The sequence below is a fragment of the Nematolebias whitei genome, chromosome 18 (assembly GCF_014905685.2).
Source record: "Nematolebias whitei isolate Nwh7 chromosome 18, NemWhi1, whole genome shotgun sequence".
Taxonomy (NCBI): Eukaryota; Metazoa; Chordata; class Actinopteri; order Cyprinodontiformes; family Rivulidae; genus Nematolebias; species Nematolebias whitei.
In genome coordinates this window covers 2,215,966-2,236,767 of record NC_056515.1, presented here as the reverse complement: position 1 = coordinate 2,236,767, position 20,802 = coordinate 2,215,966, and the positions used below count along the sequence as shown (strand labels likewise).

Below are 20,802 nucleotides of genomic sequence, written 5' to 3'. Positions count from 1 at the left end.
CAATCAAATGACCTGACTCGTTATTATCAGCCAATCAAACGATCCGAATCGTTATTATCAGCCAATCAAACGATCCGACTCGTTATTATCAGCCAATCAAATGACCTGACTCGTTATTATCAGCCAATCAAACGATCCGAATCGTTATTATCAGCCAATCAAATGATCCAACTCGTTATTATCAGCCAATCAAATGGTCCGACTCGTTATTATCAGTCAATCAAATGGTCCGACTCGTTATTCTCAGCCAATCAAATGACCTGACTCGTTATTATCAGCCAATCAAACGATCCGACTCGTTATTATCAGCCGATCAAACGATCTAACTCGTTATTATCAGCCAATCAAATGACCTGACTCGTTATTATCAGCCAATCAAATGATCCAACTCGTTATTATCAGCAAATCAAATGATCCAACTCGTTATTATCAGTCAATCAAATGGTCCGACTCGTTATTATCAGCCAATCAAATGATCCAACTCGTTATTATCAGCCAATCAAACGATCTGACTCGTTATTATCAGCCAATCAAATGGTCCGACTCGTTATCAGCCAATCAAATGACCTGACTCGTTATTATCAGCCAATCAAATGATCCAACTCGTTATTATCAGTCAATCAAATGGTCCGACTCGTTATTCTCAGCCAATCAAATGACCTGACTCGTTATTATCAGCCAATCAAACGATCCGACTCGTTATTATCAGCCAATCAAACGATCCGACTCGTTATTATCAGCCAATCAAATGACCTGACTCGTCATTATCAGCCAATCAAATGATCCAACTCGTTATTATCAGCCAATCAAATGGTCCGACTCGTTATTCTCAGCCAATCAAATGACCTGACTCGTTATTATCAGCCAATCAAACGATCCGACTCGTTATTATCAGCCAATCAAATGGTCCGACTCGTTATTATCAGCCAATCAAATGATCTGACTCGTTATTATCAGCCAATCAAATGGTCCGACTCGTTATTATCAGCCGATCAAACGATCTAACTCGTTATTATCAGCCAATCAAATGACCTGACTCGTTATTATCAGCCAATCAAATGATCCAACTCGTTATTATCAGCCAATCAAATGGTCCGACTCGTTATTCTCAGCCAATCAAATGACCTGACTCGTTATTATCAGCCAATCAAATGATCCAACTCGTTATTATCAGCCAATCAAACGATCTGACTCGTTATTATCAGCCAATCAAATGGTCCGACTCGTTATCAGCCAATCAAATGACCTGACTTGTTATTATCAGCCAATCAAACGATCCAACTCGTTATTATCAGCCAATCAAATGACCTGACTTGTTATTATCAGCCAATCAAATGATCCAACTCGTTATTATCAGCCAATCAAATGACCTGACTTGTTATTATCAGCCAATCCAACGATCCAACTCGTTATTATCAGCCAATCAAATGACCTGACTTGTTATTATCAGCCAATCAAACGATCCAACTCATTATCAGCCAATCAAACGATCCGACTCATTATCAGCCAATCAAACGATCCGACTCGTTATTATCAGCCAATCAAATGACCTGACTCGTTATTATCAGCCAATCAAATGACACGACTGGTGAAGATTCTCAGTCATCCAGGACATGCTAAATTCAAAAAGCGTTCAATACAAAAACAACTGGACTTTATTTGTAACAGAAGACGTTTCGCTCCTCATCCGAGGAGCTTTCTCAATTCAAAGAGCAGAGAGTGAGAGATACAGGTTATAAGGCTGAGATAAGATACACATACATACAGGTCCTTCTCAAAAAATTAGCATATTGTGATAAAGGTCATTATTTTCCATAATGCAATGATAAAAATGAAACTTTCATATATTTCAGATTCATTGCACACCAACTGAAATATTTCAGGTCTTTAATTGTTTTAATACTGATGATTATGGCATACAGCTCATGAAAACCCAAAATGCCTGTCCAAAAAATTAGCATATTTCATCCCACCAATGAAAGACAAGTGTTTTTAATACAAAAAACACCAACCTTCAAATAATCATGTTCAGTTATGCACTCAATACTTGGTCGGGAATCCTTTTGCATGAATGACTGCTTCAATGCGGCGTGGCATGGAGGCAATCAGCCTGTGGCACTGCTGAGGTGTTATGGAGGCCCAGGATGCTTCGATAGCGGCCTTAAGCTCATCCAGAGTGTTGGGTCTTGCGTCTCTCAACTTTCTCTTCACAATATCCCACAGGTTCTCTATGGGGTTCAGGTCAGGAGAGTTGGCAGGCCAGTTGAGCACAGTAATACCATGGTCAGTAAACCATTTACCAGTGGTTTTGGCACTGTGAGCAGGTGCCAGGTCGTGCTGAAAAATTAAATCTTCATCTCCATAAAGCTTTTCAGCAGATGGAAGCATGAAGTGCTCCAAAATCTCCTGATAGCTAGCTGCATTGACCCTGCCCTTGATAAAACACAGTGGACCAACACCAGCAGCTGACATGACACCCCAGACCATCACTGACTGTGGGTGCTTCACACTGGACTTCTGGCATTTTGGCATTTCCTTCTCCCCAGTCTTCCTCCAGACTCTGGCACCTTGATTTCTGAATGACATGCAAAATTTGCTTTCATCTGAAAAAAGTACTTTGGACCACTGAGCAACAGTCCAGTGCTGCTTCTCTGTAGCCCAGGTCAGGCGCTTCTGCTGCTGTTTCTGGTTCAAAAGTGGCTTGACCTGGGGAATGTGGCACCTGTAGCCCATTTCCTGCACACGCCTGTGCACGGTGGCTCTGGATGTTTCTACTCCAGACTCAGTCCACTGCTTCCGCAGATCCCCCAAGGTCTGGAATCGACCCTTCTCCACAATCCTCCTCAGGGTCCGGTCACCTCTTCTCGTTGTGCAGCGTTTTCTGCCACACTTTTCCCTTCCCACAGACTTCCCACTGAGGTGCCTTGATACAGCACTCTGGGAACAGCCTATTGTTCAGCAATTTCTTTCTGTGTCTTACCCTCTTGCTTGAGGGCGTCAATGATGGCCTTCTGGACAGCAGTCAGGTCGGCAGTCTTACCCATGATTGCGGTTTTGAGTAATGAACAAGGCTGGGAGTTTTTAAAAGCCTCAGGAATCTTTTGCAGGTGTTTAGAGTTACGTCGTTGATTCAGATGGTTAGGTTAATAGCTTGTTTAGAGAACCTTTTCATGATATGCTCATTTTTTGGGACAGGCATTTTGGGTTTTCATGAGCTGTATGCCATAATCATCAGTATTAAAACAATTAAAGACCTGAAATATTTCAGTTGGTGTGCAATGAATCTGAAATATATGAAAGTTTCATTTTTATCATTACATTATGGAAAATAATGACCTTTATCACAATATGCTAATTTTTTTAGAAGGACCTGAATGTAGACTGACAAGTCACACCTAAACACCTTAACAGTAGGGGTTTCTTAAGGTCCTTGTTACTCTAATTCACAGACGAGGCCCCTCTGTTCCCATCAGGTGTGAAAACCGGCTGGGAATTTGTTTTAAAGTTGCATTATATGATTTTGAAAGTGGAAATCTGAGGCCTCCTCCTCTGTTAAGAGACGACTTTTCTCTTTTTACATAAATTGCTTCCTTCACCCCCCTCTCAAACCATCTGTGTTCTCGGTCCAAAATGTGCACATTTTGGTCCTCAAAAGAGTGACCCTTATCTGTGAGGTGGAGGTGAACAGCTGAATCTTGTCCTGAGGAAGTAGCTCTCCTGTGTTGAGTCATGCGTCTGTGAAGAGGCTGTTTAGTTTCTCCAATGTAGAGGTCTGGACAGTCCTCGCTGCATTGGACTGCATACACTACACCACTCTGTTTATGTATGGGTGTTTTGTCCTTAGGGTGGACCATTATTATTATCAGCCAATCAAACGATTCGACTCATTATTCAATTCAATTCAGTTTATTTATATAGCGCCAAATCACAACAAAGTTGTCTCAGGGCACTTTACAGAAACATTCACATAAAAGCCAATTAGTAAAGTTCTCTATCTAAGGAATCCAGCAGACAAGATGAATCTTGGATTCGTTGCAGTCTCCCATCTTGAGACTGCAACGAATCCAAGACTCAACTTGTCTGCTGGCCTCCTTAGAGGCAATTATCAGCAATAAAATGATGCGACTCATTATTTTGAGCCAATAAAACAATCGGACCCGTTAGTGTCAGCCAATCAAACGATCCAACTCATTATTATCAGCCAATAAAACGAATGGACTTGGTAAAGTAACACCGAGGTTCAGTTGTTCAAGTTGTTCAGTAGCTGAGGTGTTGAATATTTCTTACCTGGAGAAGGGAAAGACATCAAAAACAAACTTCTCCATCTTGATGCCGTTTGGTTCAGCTGGTTTCAGCTGATTTCCGCACGAGTCCACGTATGGAACTTTCTTCAAGGCAGCGTGTTGCTTCAAGTCGTCCTTAAATTTCCTGAAAGGTTAAAGAAATCTGAAGTTTTCACAGAAATCAGGATGAAAGTGACAGAGAGCTGAGAAAAGTTTAAATGTCAGTAAAGTATGTTTTTATTAACAGTAACAAGTTTAGGTTGGGGTCAGGTCGTCTATGTGGCCATGTGATGGACTTGCGACCTGTCCAGGGTGTACCCCGCCTCTCGCACAGTGATTGCTGGATATGGGCACCAGTGACCCCTGCGACCCAAAAAGGATGAAGCGGGTAAAGATAATGGATGGATGGAGATTGGGTTTATTCCTTGTTCTGTCTGTCTGTCTTTCTATGTGTCTCTCTGTCTGTGTGTATCTCTGTCTGTCTGTCTGTGACTCTTGTAAATCTGCTTTAGCAAACAACTCTTTTTCTTATGCTACTGTTAACTTATAGCCATCATTTAGCTAGTTTTACCTTTAAGTTACTCTTCTATTTGTTTCTTCTAGCCACTTTTAGCTAAGATTATGCTCTACCGTTGGCATCTGTTTAGTTATTTTAGATACTTTTTAAAATTTTATTTGGGTTCTTTTTCTAACTTCGTTCAGTGATTCACTATGGGAAACGCTCCAGCGTGACCATCTATGGAAGCTCCAATGACATTACATCTGTCAAAGACAGACCGGTTGAGCTGTGCTCAGGGCTCCGCCCCCAACATGACACCACAGTCAACCGACCACCTCCCACTCATTCTCGCTTTCTTCCCTTGAGAAACTAGAACAAGCTCCCTCAGCGCAGTCAGGCTAGCTAGGTTAGCCGCTAAACAGTTCCTAGGTATCCCATAAAGGAGTATGATGCAGTTCCTGGCGTCAGCTTGAACAGTATTGCGTAAGTTGGTGCTTCGTAAGCAGCATCTTTGTTAGATCTGGGTGCAGTGACTGCGTCAAGGTGAGTTGTTCCCACTGCTCAGTTTTTAAATAATCGAGTGGTTACAGGTGTAACTCGAGCTAACATGTCAAGGCGAGCTAGCTTTCCTTAGAGGTAGCATTAGCTTGGTATCTTTAGGGTTTTTCATTACAGCTAACGTGTTACGACAAGTGTTTCTTTTAGCCTAGCTGTTAGCCCGCCCGCAACTAGCTCAAGCGACAGGTCATGATGAACTAGTTCCCGTATCATTATGGTTACAACACCTAACCCACCAAAGGGTCGGACCCTAAGGCCAAAGAGAATCCATTTATCAATTGTGGGTGGTTCTGCCTTTAACCATTTCCTCGTGACAGATTTTTTACTGGCTGCCAACAGTTTTTTGTCCTTGTTGGTCCATGTTTCAAACATTAAATTACCCAAGTACAACGTTTCACAGTTCAATGGAATGTTTACATTAAATACATTTTCAATACGTTTGTGGATCTCTTCCCAGTAGGGTCTTATTACCTGGCACTCCCAGAAAATGTGGAAGTGGTTGGCTCCCTTAGACCCACAAAGTCTCCAACAAGTGTCCCCCTCGAATGGGTGCAACAAAAAATCTTGCAATATTTTTCCAGCACAATTCTCGCCATGTGTTTGATCCGGTCGAGACCCATTGTAGTTGACGTATTTTCTTCCAGTTCTCCTGTGTGATCATTACTTTAATTTCATTTTCCCATCTCTTCTTTATGTATTCTATATTCTCTTGTTTAGATATTTGTATGGCATTATACAGTTTGGAGACAATTTTGTTGTCTGATCTGGACTTAATTAATGATATCCTTTCATGAACTTTGAATCACCTTTTTCCAACGTCCCTTTAAGATTTTCATTAAAATAATGTTTCACATGTAGGTACCTGAAAAAAAAATCCTATTTTCCCAGTCCAGGATCCTTCTGTAAGGTTTCAAAACTCAGAAATGTCCCTTTGTGGACAAATGAATAGTAGGTAGTTAATCTTTTTGAGATCCATAACTTAAATCTGTTGTCTGTTCTATTTGGTGCGAAATCCAAGTCATAGGCACACAACCTAAAAATTTTAGATTCAACTTCTAATCTGCAAATTTTAACTACATCCTGCCAGGACTTCAGAAAGCTACATGTTATATGGTCTTCTGGGATCTGCTGTTCCTGTAATTTATGCTCTCTAAGTAGTGCTCTTATTGGGATTACTTTAATCAACGTGCCTTCTTATTTCCTTCCATGCTGCAGAGCATGTTGGCGAACATAGACAGACTAAAGGTCTCAGTTGGGCTGCGTGGTGAGGTACCAAGATGGCGGACTGAGAAGCTGTGTTTTTGAGAGCTCCACATAAGACCAACTTTCTGGCTAACTAACTCTGCTTATTTCCACCCGAAATTCAATGATGGATTCCCAGAAGCTATCCAAGAATATCAAATCCCGGACATCTCTACCTTTAAAGCCTCAACAACTGCAGAGGCCAAAAGAGCATGACTGCACTGAATCCCAAATGACCACGCTAACTAAACGTGACCATGATGATGACTCGGCTCCCTCAACTCCGATTAAACAACCGACTGGTAAGAAAACCAAACCAACTGACGACGACACAGAGGCGCAAGTATCCAACAACACTATTTTTGATGTGATATTGGGTCTGCAGACAAAAGTAACCAGAATGGAGACACAATTAGAGAATATTAGAGAGCAAAATCATCAAGCTAGTGCTATGATAGCTAATATAGCTAAAGCTGTGCAACTCAATACTGAGGAGCTAAAAGAATGCAAACAAAAGGTGGAGAAACTGGAGGCAGCTAATGGACTTTTATTGAAAGAAAATAACGAGATAAAGGAAAAATTAAGGGAACAAGAGCGTTACAAGATGTGATGGTGTCTCCGGTTGAGAGGGGTTAAGGAGAAGAAGGATGAAAACATCAGAGACTGTCATCAACATTTTACAAAAGCTGCCCCGGATCTCGGTGCAAAAATGGAGGATGCTGTGGACGTTGTGCACAGATTGGGAAAGAAAGAAGAAAATCAAAGCAGACAGATCATTATCATGTTTACACAAAGAAGAGTGAAGGAGGAGTTGGAAGACAGACGACGTTCATGGCCTCTCGTTGAACAGGCAAGAATGGCAGGAAAACGGGCCTTCTTCAGGGGCCTCATGCATATATTGAAGGTCATCGCATCAACGACAAGGAGCAACAAGTGGTTTAGATCTGATATGACTTTATAGGTGGAAAATGTAGAAGTGGTAGCTCTGATGAAGGCTCTGCAAAATCTGAAATCTGTGATTAAACTATCAACTGATAGTTTAATCACAGATTTCAGATTTCGTAATTTGAGTTATACTACATTTCATGTTTAGTGTTAAAATCTCATTTGGTTCGTTAAATGTTAGGGGCTTAAGACTTGGTGAAAAGAAGAGCTTTGTTTTTAGTTTTAAGGGGCAAAAGACTAAATGTTTACTTTTACAATAGACTCATTCCACAGAAAGTGACTCATCAGGTCAAATCAATGGGGCGACAAGATCCTGTTTAGCCTGACACTCCGGGCTGATCCAGAAGGTCACTGGTTGACAGCAGTGGTAAGAATGGAAGATGTGCTTTTCATATTGATTAATGTACATATGGGTACAATAAAAACAACCAGAGCTTGTTGATGTTAAATCACGTGTCCAACGTTACTGCTGAACTGAAAAGACGACATTTCACAGATGATTTACTGATGGGAGGAGACTGGAATCTGACACCAAATGAGTGGCTGGGTGGCCTGCTAGAACCGAGACACCTCAATATAACAAAATTATAAACGATTTTATGGCTAGTAATAATTTACTTGATATGTGGAGAGAATTCAATCCAAATGTTAAAAGTTTCTCATGGTATAAACCAAATGGAACATGTAAATCCAGGTTAGACTACTGGTTGTCAAGTGATGATATTCCCAGTCACACTACTGACGCTGATATCTAAAGGCCCATGATCAGACCATTGCTTCATAGAATTAACGTTAGAGCCTCGCAGAAGACCAACATACAAGAAAGGGTTTGGAAATGTAATGCTAAATTGTTAGAAAATGAAGAGTACTGCATCAAAGTAAAAAATAAAATAAACCTAATAAATGAAACAAAAGAGGATGATTCAATCATAGGCCACATTAACAAGTGGGAATTTATTAAACTCAGAATTAGAGAAATGAGCATTAAATTTAGTAAAATGTTGACTAAACAAAGAAATGAGTATGAGAGTAATTTAATTAAAGAATTACATGTCTGTTGTAGCTAAATTGACTTAACACCTCAAGATAAAGTAAACCTTTGGAGTTACAATGCAAACTGGATCACGTGTATCTAAACAGAGCACAGGGGGCTTACACTAGATCCCGGGCAAAGTGGATTGAAGCAGGTGAAAAATAAATTCTTCACGTGTTTTTAATTTGGAAAAAAGTCGTCAGCAGAAAAATCACGTCTCAAGTCTCTTTAGATGATAAAGAGTGTAAAGATTCCCAATCAATTAAGAAAGAAGTATACATGTTCTGTTCCAAAATATACACATGTCATTTCTCAGACAAGGACTGTAACTCTTTATTTACTTCTATTAAACTTTCGGTCCCGCAAATCAACAAAACTTACAAAGAACTCTGTGATGCTGAACTTAAAATCGATGAACTTGATGCAGCGGTTAAGAGAATGGCCTGAAATAAATCTTCCGGGTTACTGATAATTTTTATAAATACTTTTGGGAGGAGGTAGGAGTGCTTTGGTTTGAAGTGCTTAAAGAAAGTACTGAGAGAAAAGAACTGATGACAACCATGAAACAGGGAGTGATCACACTAATCCCAAAAACAGGAAAGACAAAAGACAGGTGGACAATTTAAGACCTATCACTTTATTAAAGACGGGTTACAAGATATTTTCAGGATCTGTGGCACTAAGACTCAAAAAAGGAATATCAGACGTAATTAGTGAGACACAGTCTGGCTTTTTATAATAGGAAGACTCATTCATAATAACATTAGACTAGTTCTAGATTTATTAGATTATACTGCCTTTATTGATGAACAGGGATTAAGACTCTTTATCTTTACAAGGCTTTCGACTCGGTTGAACACCTTTTATTCTCAGTACAATGCAGAGTTTTAGATTTGGAGGAAAATTTAACAACATTATTAAAATACTCTATTATGACATAAAGAGTTGTGTTCCTTTAGGACATGGGACATGTAAGAGATTAATATTGAAAGAGGTATTGGACAGGGATGTGGCAGCTCACCCTTGTTGTTTATGCACAGGTGTTGCAGTCTTAATTAACAATAGTGGCCTAGCTGGCTTTGAGATATGGGGCAAGCAGTTAATCATTAGGCTGATGATACGACTGTTTCTGAAAAATGAAACCCAAATTCCTTCAGCATTACATATTATTAATGACTTCTCTAAGGACTCTGGACTACAACTAAATCTCAGTAAGTGTGAACTATTTGCTCAGAAAGATGGATCTAGTCAATCAACATGTATAACCTTAAAGTGAGTAGAGATGTGAAATATTCAGGCGTAGATGTGACTCGAGATAGACTACTCTCTCATACGCTTAATAAACAAATGTAAGTTCATTTTAAATTGTTGCTACAAAGAGATCTCTGGGTTTTGGTAGAATATTATTAACGGAAATGGACAGTTATTCTAGACTAATTGATCCGGCCTACTCCTTACCTTTATCAATCAAAACAATTAGGAATGTTAATACTCTAAATTTCAACTTTATCTGGAGAAATAAATGTCATTATATTCCTAAACAGGATTTGATTAAGTCATCTGAGGATGGAGGAGGCAACGCCAAAGATTTTGATGCTTTGAATGGGATGTTAAAAATAAAGTGGCTGAAACTCTGTTTATAAAATCAACACTATTTGGTTTGTTATTTCTAATTTGGTCTTCAAAATCTTAGGTGGACTTGATTTCCTCTTAAAGTGTGATTTTGATCTTAGAAGATTACCAGTAAAACCATCAGATTTCCATCAACAGGCTCTTTTGTATGGGAAGCTCATCTTCAAACACAACTTTGAAGCACAACACACCAGTTTGGAACAACAGATGAGGACAATCAGTATTTGAACACGCTGCCACTTTGCAAGTTCTCCCACTTACAAATCATAGAGGGGTTTGAAATGTTCATCTTAGGTGCATGTCCACTGTGAGAGACATGATCTAAATAAAAAGAAATCACAATGTATGATTTTTAAATAATTTATTTGTGTGTTACTGCTGAAAATAAGTATTTGAACACCTGCCAATCAGCAACAGTTCTGGTCCTCAAAGACCTGATAGTCCTCCTCTATAACGTCCACCTCCACTCCACTTATTATTCTAAATTAGAAGCACCTGTTTGAGGTCGGTAGCTGCATAAAGACACCTGTCCATCCACAATCAGTAAGACTCCAACTACTAACATGGCTAAGACCAAAGAGCTGTCCAAAGACACCAGAGACTAACTTGTAGACCTCCACAAGGCTGGAAAGATCTACGAGCCAACTGCCAAGCAGCTTGGTGAAAAAAGATCAACTGTTGGAGCAACTATTAGAAAATGGAAGAAGCTAAACATGACTGTCAATCTCCCTCGGACTGGGGCTCCATGCAAGATCTCACCTCGTGGCGCATCGATGATCCTAAGAAAGGTGAGGAATCAGCCCAGAACTACACGGGAGGAGCTGGTTAATGACCTGAAGAGAGCTGGCACCACTGTTTCCATGGTTACTGTGGGTAATAAACTAAGACGTCATAGTTTAAAATCATGCATGGCACGAAGGTTCCCCTGGTTAAATCAGCACACGTCCAGGCCCGTCTGAAGTTTGACCATGACCATTTGGATGATCCAGAGGAGTCATGGGAGAAAGTTCTGTGGTCACATGAGACCAAAATAGAACTTTTTGGTCTTAATTTCACTCACCTCAGTTAGATCATTGAAGATGAGTCATGGCTGGGTCTTCCAACAAGACAATGACCCAAAGCACACAGCCAGGAGAACCAAGGAGTGGCTCTGTAAGAAGCATATCAAGGTTCTGGAGTGGACCAGCCAGTCTCCAGACCTGAACCCTGTAGAAAATCTTTGGAGGGAGCTCAAACTCTGTTTCTCAGTGACAGCCCAGAAACCTGGTGATCTAGAGAAGATCTGTGTGGAGGAATGGTCCAACATCTCTGCTGCAGTGAACCTGGTGAAGAACTACAGGAAACCTTTGACCTCTGTCACTGCAAACAAAGATAATGTACCAAATATTAACATTGATGTTCACAGGTGTTCAAATACTTATTTGCAACAGTAACACACAAATAAATTATTAAACAATCATACATTGTTGTTTCTTTTTTTAGATCATGTCTCTCACAGTGGACATGCAGCTAAGATGAACATTTCAAACCAGACCATGATTTGTAAGTGGGAGAACTTGCAAAGTTGCAACGTGTTCAAATACTTGTTTTCCTCACAGATTAAAAGAAAATCCATTTTTATTGAGTGGTTTTGTAAAGGTGTGTGGGCTGTTGCTCACTTTATGGACGCCAGTGGAAACATGTTGCAACATTCTGCGTTTTGTGATAAATTTCAAATATGTTGTACCCAGGCAAAATATAATCCAATCCTCAAAGCCTTTCCTCGTCAGCTTCAATCCACGGTTAGGCAGGATTTAATATATTCCAAGGTTTCCCCTCTTTTACGGACACTGTATATTGAAGATGTAGATTTTTGTGACATCAAATGTAATAAGTTTATAATAAGCTGTTTATCCCAGTACTGTGCTTCTGGAGCACTTAAAAGGCAATAAATCCTCAGAGATTTCAATAAGGAACAAATTAAAAAGATTAGATCTAAATATTTATCTTTTCCTCTCTCATCCAAAATCAAAGAAATGCAATTCAAAATTATAAACAAAATGTATCCAACCAATGACTTTCTGAGAGACACGTTTAAAATGGATGTAGATACATGTGTTTTCTGTGAGAGCGTACCTGAGGATTTGGATCATCTGTTTTTCACATGTGACATCATACAATCCTTTTGACAAGATCTTCACCAGTTTATCTGCGTTCATGGGACACATTTAACAGATTTAACCATCTAAGAGACAACACTTGGTGTTTTTATTAATGATCCCAACATTGACTACGGTATAAATAATGTTCTGCTGTTAGCCAAACATTACAAACACAAATGTTGCTTCATTAAAACCATCCCTAACTTTATACAGTGGAAGAATGAGTTACATTTGTTTTAAGTCTTTGTGTTTGGTGAAGTTAAAAAATGCTTCTTGAAAACATTTCATGTGTAATGTACGATCTGGACTTTTATGTTGTAAATACAATATGCCTCTTTAGTTTTTTGATTCATTTTGGGTTTTTGTTTGTACAGTTTTACTCATTTTATTTTGTATTCTTCTTATTTGGATAGATTTGTTTGCTAGTTATAACTTTGTAAAGACGTAGTGTGAACACAATGTATATATTATGGTACCTTTGTTGATGTTGTTTGTATACGTTTAATTAAAAAAAAGTTGGGCTGTGTGGTAGTGATGCTGTAAACAGGGAAGGCCCATGCCACCCTTTTTTATGTTTTATTGCAGCATCTTAAATTTAATTCTGGTCTTTTCTCCTGACACAAATACCTTGCTATTAATCTGTCCCATTCTAAAAACTGTTGAGGTGGGATTCTGACTGGTAAACACTGAAATAAGTACAGCATCCAGAGAAGTATATTCATCCTGATGGATTCTATCCGGGATTTTAAACTTAAAAAGGGAAAAACATTCCATCTATTTATATTAGACTTATTTTTGAATTTAAAGGGCCAAATCCAACATTTTTCAGTCAGGTCATCTGGACAGTTTCTTTTTTTGTGCTGAAACGTTTCACCTTCGATCCAGAAGGCTTCATCAGTCAAGGAAACACAACAAAACTGATTCTTCCTCCAACAGCTTACTCCAAAGTGGAACAAACCAGTTCTGCTTGTGATAAGACGGTTTCTTTGGTATGCCCAGATGACCTGACTGAAAAATGTTGGATTGTATACCTGGATTATTGAGCATGGACTTTATTGTTAAAGGCCCATAGTTTAAATCAAACAGTCTCGAGAAGTCCCGAGGTACTGATACACCCAAATATTTAATAGATTCAGCATCCCAATTCCAGTTGTACACAGTCCCCCCCGCCCCCCTTTTGACACTTAGGGCAAAAGCCTCCAGGATGGACCAGCAACCTGTCCCTCCAGGGAACATGAACAGATGGTGACAAGGTCTCCAACCGAGCTCACCAGTGCTCATTCCAGACGGCCGCAGCAAACAACGTCGCCCTGCTGGCCTACAGCATCTCTAAGAGGCTGGAGGAAGCAGACCTACTGAAGGAGACAAGAGCTCTCTCTGTAAAGCTGCTGATGTCATCTTAAACATGTGCCACCTCTGCGATCTGCCTGTCCCGCATCGCTGCCTGGATGACCATGATCCAGAGGACCACTTGGCTCCGCCTCTCACCATCCTTGTCAGAGAGGCTGCAGAAAGACCTGCTGGAGGGCCCCATTACCCTAGAGGCGTTGTTCGGGGCCAACTTCAGGACAATCCTTGAGAAATCGCAGCGGTCCAAGGAGGTCTCAGAGACTGTACACCATCTGGTGACGTCACAGTCCATCTGCCCCTCCGGCCGCTGGAGGGACCGCCTTGGCCAGCAACAGCACTAGAGGTGCTCCACAGCTGCGGCAGCGACTTCACGCCCTGCTCCTACGCCGGCTCCCTCCACCAGGTAATAGATCCTTGAGGGGAAGGTATGTGTTTTTTGATGATGTACAAACCGGATTCCAAAAAAGTTGGGACACTAAACAAATTGTGAATAAAAACTGAATGATATGATGTGGAGATGGCAAATGTCAATATTTTATTCGTAATATAACATAGATGACAGATCAAAAGTTTAATCTGAGTAAATGTAACATTTTAAAGGAAAAATATGTTGATTCAAAATTTCACAGTGTCAACAAATCCCAAAAAAGTTGGGACAAGTAGCAATAAGTGACTGGAAAAAGGAGATTGGGCGTATAATGAACAGCTGGAAGACCAATTAACACTAATTAGGTCAATTGACAACATGATTGGGTATAAAAAGACCTTCTCAGAGTGTCAGTGTCTCTCAGAAGCCAAGATGGTAAGAGGATCACCAATTCCACCATTGTTGTGCAGAAAGATAGTGCAGCAATACCAGAATGGTGTTACCCAGCGTAAAATAGCAAAGACTTTTAAGTTATCATCATCAACTGTGCATAACATCATCAAAAGATTCAGAGAATCTGGAACAATCGCTGTGCGTAAGGGTCAAGGCCGTAAAACTCTACTGGATGCTCGTGATCTCCGGGCCCTTAAACGTCACTGCACCTCAAACAGGAATGCCACTGTCAAGGAAATAACAGAATGGGCTCAGGAATACTTCCAGAAAGCATTGTCAGTGAACACAATCCACCGTGCCATCCGCCGTTGCCAGCTGAAACTCTACAGTGCAAAGAGGAAGCCATTTCTAAGCAAGCTCCACAAGCTCAGACGTTTGCACTGGGCCAGGGGTCATTTAAAATGGAGTGTGGCAAAATGGAAGACTGTTCTGTGGTCAGGTGAGTCACCATTTGAAGTTCTTTATGGAACACTGGGACGCCATGTCATCCGGACCAGAGAGGACAAGGATAGCCCAAGTTGTTATCAACGCTCCGTTCAGAAGCCTGCATCACTGATGGTGTGGGGTTGGATGAGCGCTTGTGGCATGGGCAGCTTGCATGTCTGGAAAGGCACCATTAATGCAGAGAACTATGTTCAGGTTCTAGAACAACATATGCTCCCATCTAGACGTCATCTCTTTCAGGGAAGACCCTGCATTTTTCAACACGATAATGCCAGACCACATTCTGCAGCAATCACAACATCATGGCTACGTAGGAGAAGGATCTGGGTACTGAAATGTCCAGCCTGCAGTCCAGATCTTTCACCTATAGAGAACATTTGGTGCATCATAAAGAGGAAGGTGCCACAAAGAAGGCCCAAGACGATTGAACAGTTAGAGGCCTGTATTAGACATGAATGGGAGAGCATTCCTATTTCTAAACTGGAGAAACTGGTCTCCTCTGTCCCCAGACGTCTGTTGAGTGTTGGAAGAAGAAGGGGGGATGCCACACAGTGGTAAAAATGGACTTGTCCCAACTTTTTTGGGATTTGTTGACGCCATGAAATTTGGAAACTACAGATTTTTCCCTTAAAATGATACATTCTCTCAGTTTAAACTTTTGATCTGTGATTTGTGTTCTATTCTGAATAAAATATTAGATGTTGGCACCTCCACATCATTGCATTCAGTTTTTATTCACAATTTGTTTAGTGTCCCAACTTTTTTGGAATCCGGTTTGTATGTTTTTGATATAAAACTGAAACACCTCTGAAAGTAAAGTTTTCATCTGAGACTGTCAGATCAGCTGATCTCTCAGCTGCCTCTCTTCACACATTCCCCACACAGAACGAGCCAGTAACCTCTAAACAGTGTTTTAAATGACACCGCAGTTCAGTAAATATCACAAGCCAGAGCCCGTTTTTAATTTCTGCGGTTTTCTGCCCACTCACAGCGCAGCAAGAGTAAATGTGTTTTCTCCACGACATCTGCAGCCTCCACCGAAACGGCGTCGCACTCAGAAAGTGCTCAATCCTCCTCTCGGTGCACACCAGCTCACCTCAGCTCTATGTGAGACCGCAGCCTGGGCTCAGCACAGAGGCACACATTCAGCTCTTTTTCTGTCGGAGCCCCCATTGGTTTCCCCGGAGAATCTCCGGAGCGAGTGATGGCAGTAAGGGTTTTTAGTCTGTCTGACGTTCATGAGAAACATGACGCAACACAAAATGTGTGCCCGCTCTCCAAGCGTTACTCAGAGTGGCAGCGTGTGTGTTCCCTGGACAGATGGACGGACCATTTGATCAGAAGGGGTTACACGCTGCAGTTCGCAGCTCAACCCCCATCGTTCAGAGGGATTATAGAGACGGTTCTGACTTCTCCAGAACAGAGCTCGTCTCTCCAGTCAGAAGTTCAGGAATTTCTGACGAAAAACGTGATTTCCTGAGTTCCCAACAGAGAGGAAAATACTGTTTTTTTTTTCCTCCCACTACTTCCTGGTTCTGAGAAAAACCGGCGGGATGAGACCCATTCTCAACCTGTTCATGTTCAGCAATTCGATCATGGGGAGACAATTCCACATGCTGACAAACAGCTGCTGGAGAACTTCACCACAACGACTGGTTTTCACCTCCATAGATCCAAAGAGCACATAATTTCACATTTCCATCATTCAGAAACACCCCATGCACGTTCTCAAAATGTGTGGAGACGGCTCTGCAGTCGTTACACATGGCAGGAATGAGAAATCTTTTTATCTGGACGATCTGCTCTTATTATCTTGGTCCAGTTAGAAAGCTGTCTGACAAAACGCTAATGTTACACCTGCTAAACCTGGGGTTTTTCTATAAACTGGGAAAAACTTCTGTTCGTCCAACCCAGATGATTGTTATCTGGAAGTGGAGCTAAACTCAACTACATTGAGAGCCGAAGCTCTATCAGCGGTTGTAAAAATTGATCTTTGCAGGGACCAGCACACAAACTTTTTGCCCCGCTCCCCTCAGGCAGGAGGTTGAGGAGCATTAAGTGTAGAACCACTAGACTGAGGAACAGCTTCTACCCTGAGGCTGTTAGACTCATGAATCTCTATCCAGGATAATCACTGTGAAAAATCACATCATGCTGCTGATTTGTTTTATACTGCTGTGTTCATTCGTGCTCATCTGCTCACACAGACTCATGTTTGTGCTGTTGTTTGGTGTTTTTTTTTTAATATACTAGTAGTGCTTAGTGCATTTTTAGTTAACGTTTTTCTTAGATCATATCTTAGATCTTATTACTGTTTGTCTTTTACATTTTAATACATCTGTTGGATGTAACTGGGACCCTGTGTACACAATTTCGTTCCACATGTGGTGTGTATGACAAATAACGAACCTTGAATCCTTAAAACATGCCTTGCAGGCGTCCGCTTCCGAGTCTAATCCGTTACGTGCAGATGTCCGCGGACTGAGGTCCGCCCGAGTATGTGGGAGCCTTTAGTCCGGGTTCAGGATAGAGGTTAGCTTTGGGGCTTTCTTGAAATAAAGGAGTGGGCTATATCTCCCATAGTGAAACACTGAACGAAGTTAGAAAAAGAACGTCAGGTTACCTAACGTAACCCCGGTTCTTTTGACAACAGAGTGAGGTGTTTCACCAACATTTCCCTCCTTGCAAGGTCACGGAAAGAAATAATCCTAGAATGAGTAGTAGATGGTCGATTGACTGTGGTGTCATGTTGGGGGCGGAGCCCTGAGCATAGCTCAACCGGTCTGTCTTTGACAGACGTAATGTCATTGGAGCTTCCATAGATGGTCATGATGGAGCATTTCCCATAGTGAAACACCTCACTCTGTTATCAAAGAGCTGGGGTTACGTTAAGTAACCTAATGATCTTTTTTTGCTTAATTTAGCTACTATTTTGTTCCTGTTATTTTTAAACTGTTCTGTTGCTTTAAGCATTTAGATTGTGTTCGGCTCATTTTAGCCTCTGTTCTGCTAGTTTTCACTTAAGCCACTCAGTTTTAGCTTCTCTGCCAGATTTCAACTGTCATTTCTCTGGTTAGTTTTGTTAGCCTCTGATCTGCATCTCACTCTGCCACGTCCTGCAGGAAGGTTCGGCTGAAGAAGTGGTTGCAGATGTTTCCGGCTCTGTAGACCAGTTCTCCTTCAGGACCTCGGAGCTGGGCAGTCTCGGGTCGGACCTCGCTGTACTCCACCACCTGGGGCAGGCCTCGGACCCTGCAGACCACGCCCACCGGCTCCGCAGGATGGACCTTTTCCACCACCTGAGAATTGAAACGGGTCAGATGAGTTCAGTTCGTGTATACCTGATGGGGTCAGGGAGGCTGGTCTCGCACCTTGGCCCCACAGTCGGCCCCTCGGCTCACACAGAACCCAATGAAAACGGGGTCGGCCATCTTCACCAGGATGTTGTCCACACAGTACACGTGCACATACTCCACTCCTCTCTGCTCCATATCCTCCAGAACTTTATGATCCACTAACGCCTGGTAAAGACCACCGTTTCCATCTGGGACAGAGGTTATGACAGAAACGGTGCAATCACAATCTAAACCCACCTTGTTACCTAACATAAACCCACCAGTATACCTGACCAGAACCCATCAGTTTAGCTGACCTGAACCCACCTGTTTACCAGACTAGAACAAACCAGTTTGCCTGACCAAAACCCACCTGGAGCCATGGCGATCTTTCCTTTGCTCTCCAGGATGACTTTGCCATCAAAGGTCACAGTTGGGATCATCCTCTGCTCGAACATGATGATGTCTGATGGTTCCAGGTTGAAGAAATTGTTCTCTTTGAAGAACGTCTGTGTTGGAGTCAGAGTGAACTCACTGGTCATGATGTACCTGAAGAGGTGACCACACAGTGGGCGTGGACAGGAGATGTTACATTTCACCAAAACTGTCCGTATGAATCATGACAGTCTACTTTCACATTTCATATAAACATGGCGGCAAAAACTAATTAACTGAGGACCTGACCCGAACCCACCTGGTTACCTGATGGATGAACAGTTTTACTCCTAATTTTATTATAAACCTCCATCAAATCCAGGTGTGTTGTCTTTAACCCAGATGTTTGCATATTTTATCCCAGGTGTGTTTATAACATAACCAAGGAGTGTATATATGTAGCGCACTTGAAGTGGATCAGTAGGGAACAGGCACTAAACATCTACTAGGTTCTGCCAAGAGTAATAATGTCACACTAACTGAATACTGAACTGATTATTTTATTGCTTCCCAACATAAGCATTTAGAAAAAAAACTGTTTACAAATGTTGAAAAAATAAAATACAAGCAAAAATCAAATAGAGCTCTTTCCCCCTTAATAAAAAAAATGAAATAAAGTTCAGTTCTTTAGCAACGTTGCTGCCCAGCTAGTGTTGTGTATGGATCTTATCTGTAACCCAAGATGGATTTTCCGGATTGTGAAGGTTCTTCTGTGAAAGGATGTCCCGGCTGGCCGCACCGTTTACACCTGTCCACAGTTTGCATGGGCTCGGCTCGACATCACGATCAAAGAATCCAGAGTCACTATAAAACCAGTCTGCATAAAGTGCAGAAAGTAAATCATTCTGTTCCTGTTCAATTATGAGATTCCATGTCCTTTCTCAAGAATACAAATCATTCACATATTTCTCCTTTTCGTTTTTATCCTAATCAGCTTAAGTTTATGGTGAATTACCATGAAATGCAATAAACAGTAGTTAACAGTTAAGTATTTTTAGTGATAAACCAACAAAATACATTGACAACTTAAATATGTCGTGCATAACTTGTGAGTTAATCAAAATCAATGTTAGACTGCATAACATATCAGGCATATTAAACATTTTACCTTTCTTTTGCTTTTAAAATGTTGATTAATGAATTCATAACACTTCAACATATATTATTTTAACCAAAATCAACTTATAGTAGCTTTAACATGGCTTACTATGAACTGCATGCATTTTTAATGAACCAATATGATTTAGAATACAAAAAGCATATTCTTTGTCATTGTAGAGTTCATTCCAACCTTGTAAAATGATGCATGCCTTTAGCATTAGCACCTGTGGTTAGTGTTAGCATTAGCTCGGTTAGCATTTTTATTCTTATGTCTGTCAGTAGAATGATGTAAAACACACAGTCCCTTCATGCTCTGGTTGGTGAGTAAGAAAGTCATTGTCCCCAAATGCGTCAAGTGCTTTGTTAAAACGGTCAATAAAATTCTGGGCAAAGGAGATTAAGGGATTACCCAACTGAAAATAATGAAAACAGTCAGGTGGTCGTCGTGACCTTTCTGGCCTTCGGGCAAAATCTGGTGGGTCTTGAGCTGGAACAGTTTCACTCTTAGTTTCTCCCACAGGGTTTTCACAGGTAAGTAGGTTGTCTGATTCAGTGTTCTGTTGCAATTCTGCATTTGTTGCACTCTGTAGGTTATCTTCTCCATTTGTATTTGTCATTTCCAATAGATTGTCATTTCCATTAGTATTCGTCACATCTGGTGGATTGGCATTTACATTATTTGTGAGGTTTCCTCCACTTATCTAAAAAAGTTAAATCTGGTCCTCTGGACATTCAAAAAAAAAAAAAACCAAAGCAAATCAACAAAAAAATGTAGAAACGTTTCGTCTCTCATCCGAGAGACTTCCTCAGTCTGAGGTGCTGTATTCAGCTCAGTCTCTTAAATAGCACCTTCTCAGAGTGGATCAACCAGTTTTGCTGCTGACAACCAAAACCAGCTGATCACATGCTCAAGAAGGACCATCAGCCTAACAATGGATCATTAGCACACTGATGGCTGTTTACTACTCACAGAGGGCTGAGTGA

At 41.0% G+C, this 20,802-nt stretch overlaps 1 protein-coding gene across 1 annotated transcript in view; it reads right to left on the bottom strand.

The window, feature by feature from the left end:
• uap1l1 (UDP-N-acetylglucosamine pyrophosphorylase 1, like 1) overlaps positions 1–20,802 on the bottom strand; it is an 80,326-nt gene that overhangs the window by 1,165 nt on the left and 58,359 nt on the right. Inside the window, exons 3-6 of the mRNA XM_037692483.1 lie at positions 18,656–18,831; positions 18,319–18,491; positions 18,053–18,246; positions 4,288–4,428 (exon numbers count right to left, since the gene is read on the bottom strand). Coding sequence (XP_037548411.1) covers positions 4,288–4,428; positions 18,053–18,246; positions 18,319–18,491; positions 18,656–18,831 — 684 coding nt within the window. The remainder of the gene's footprint in view (positions 1–4,287; positions 4,429–18,052; positions 18,247–18,318; positions 18,492–18,655; positions 18,832–20,802) is intronic.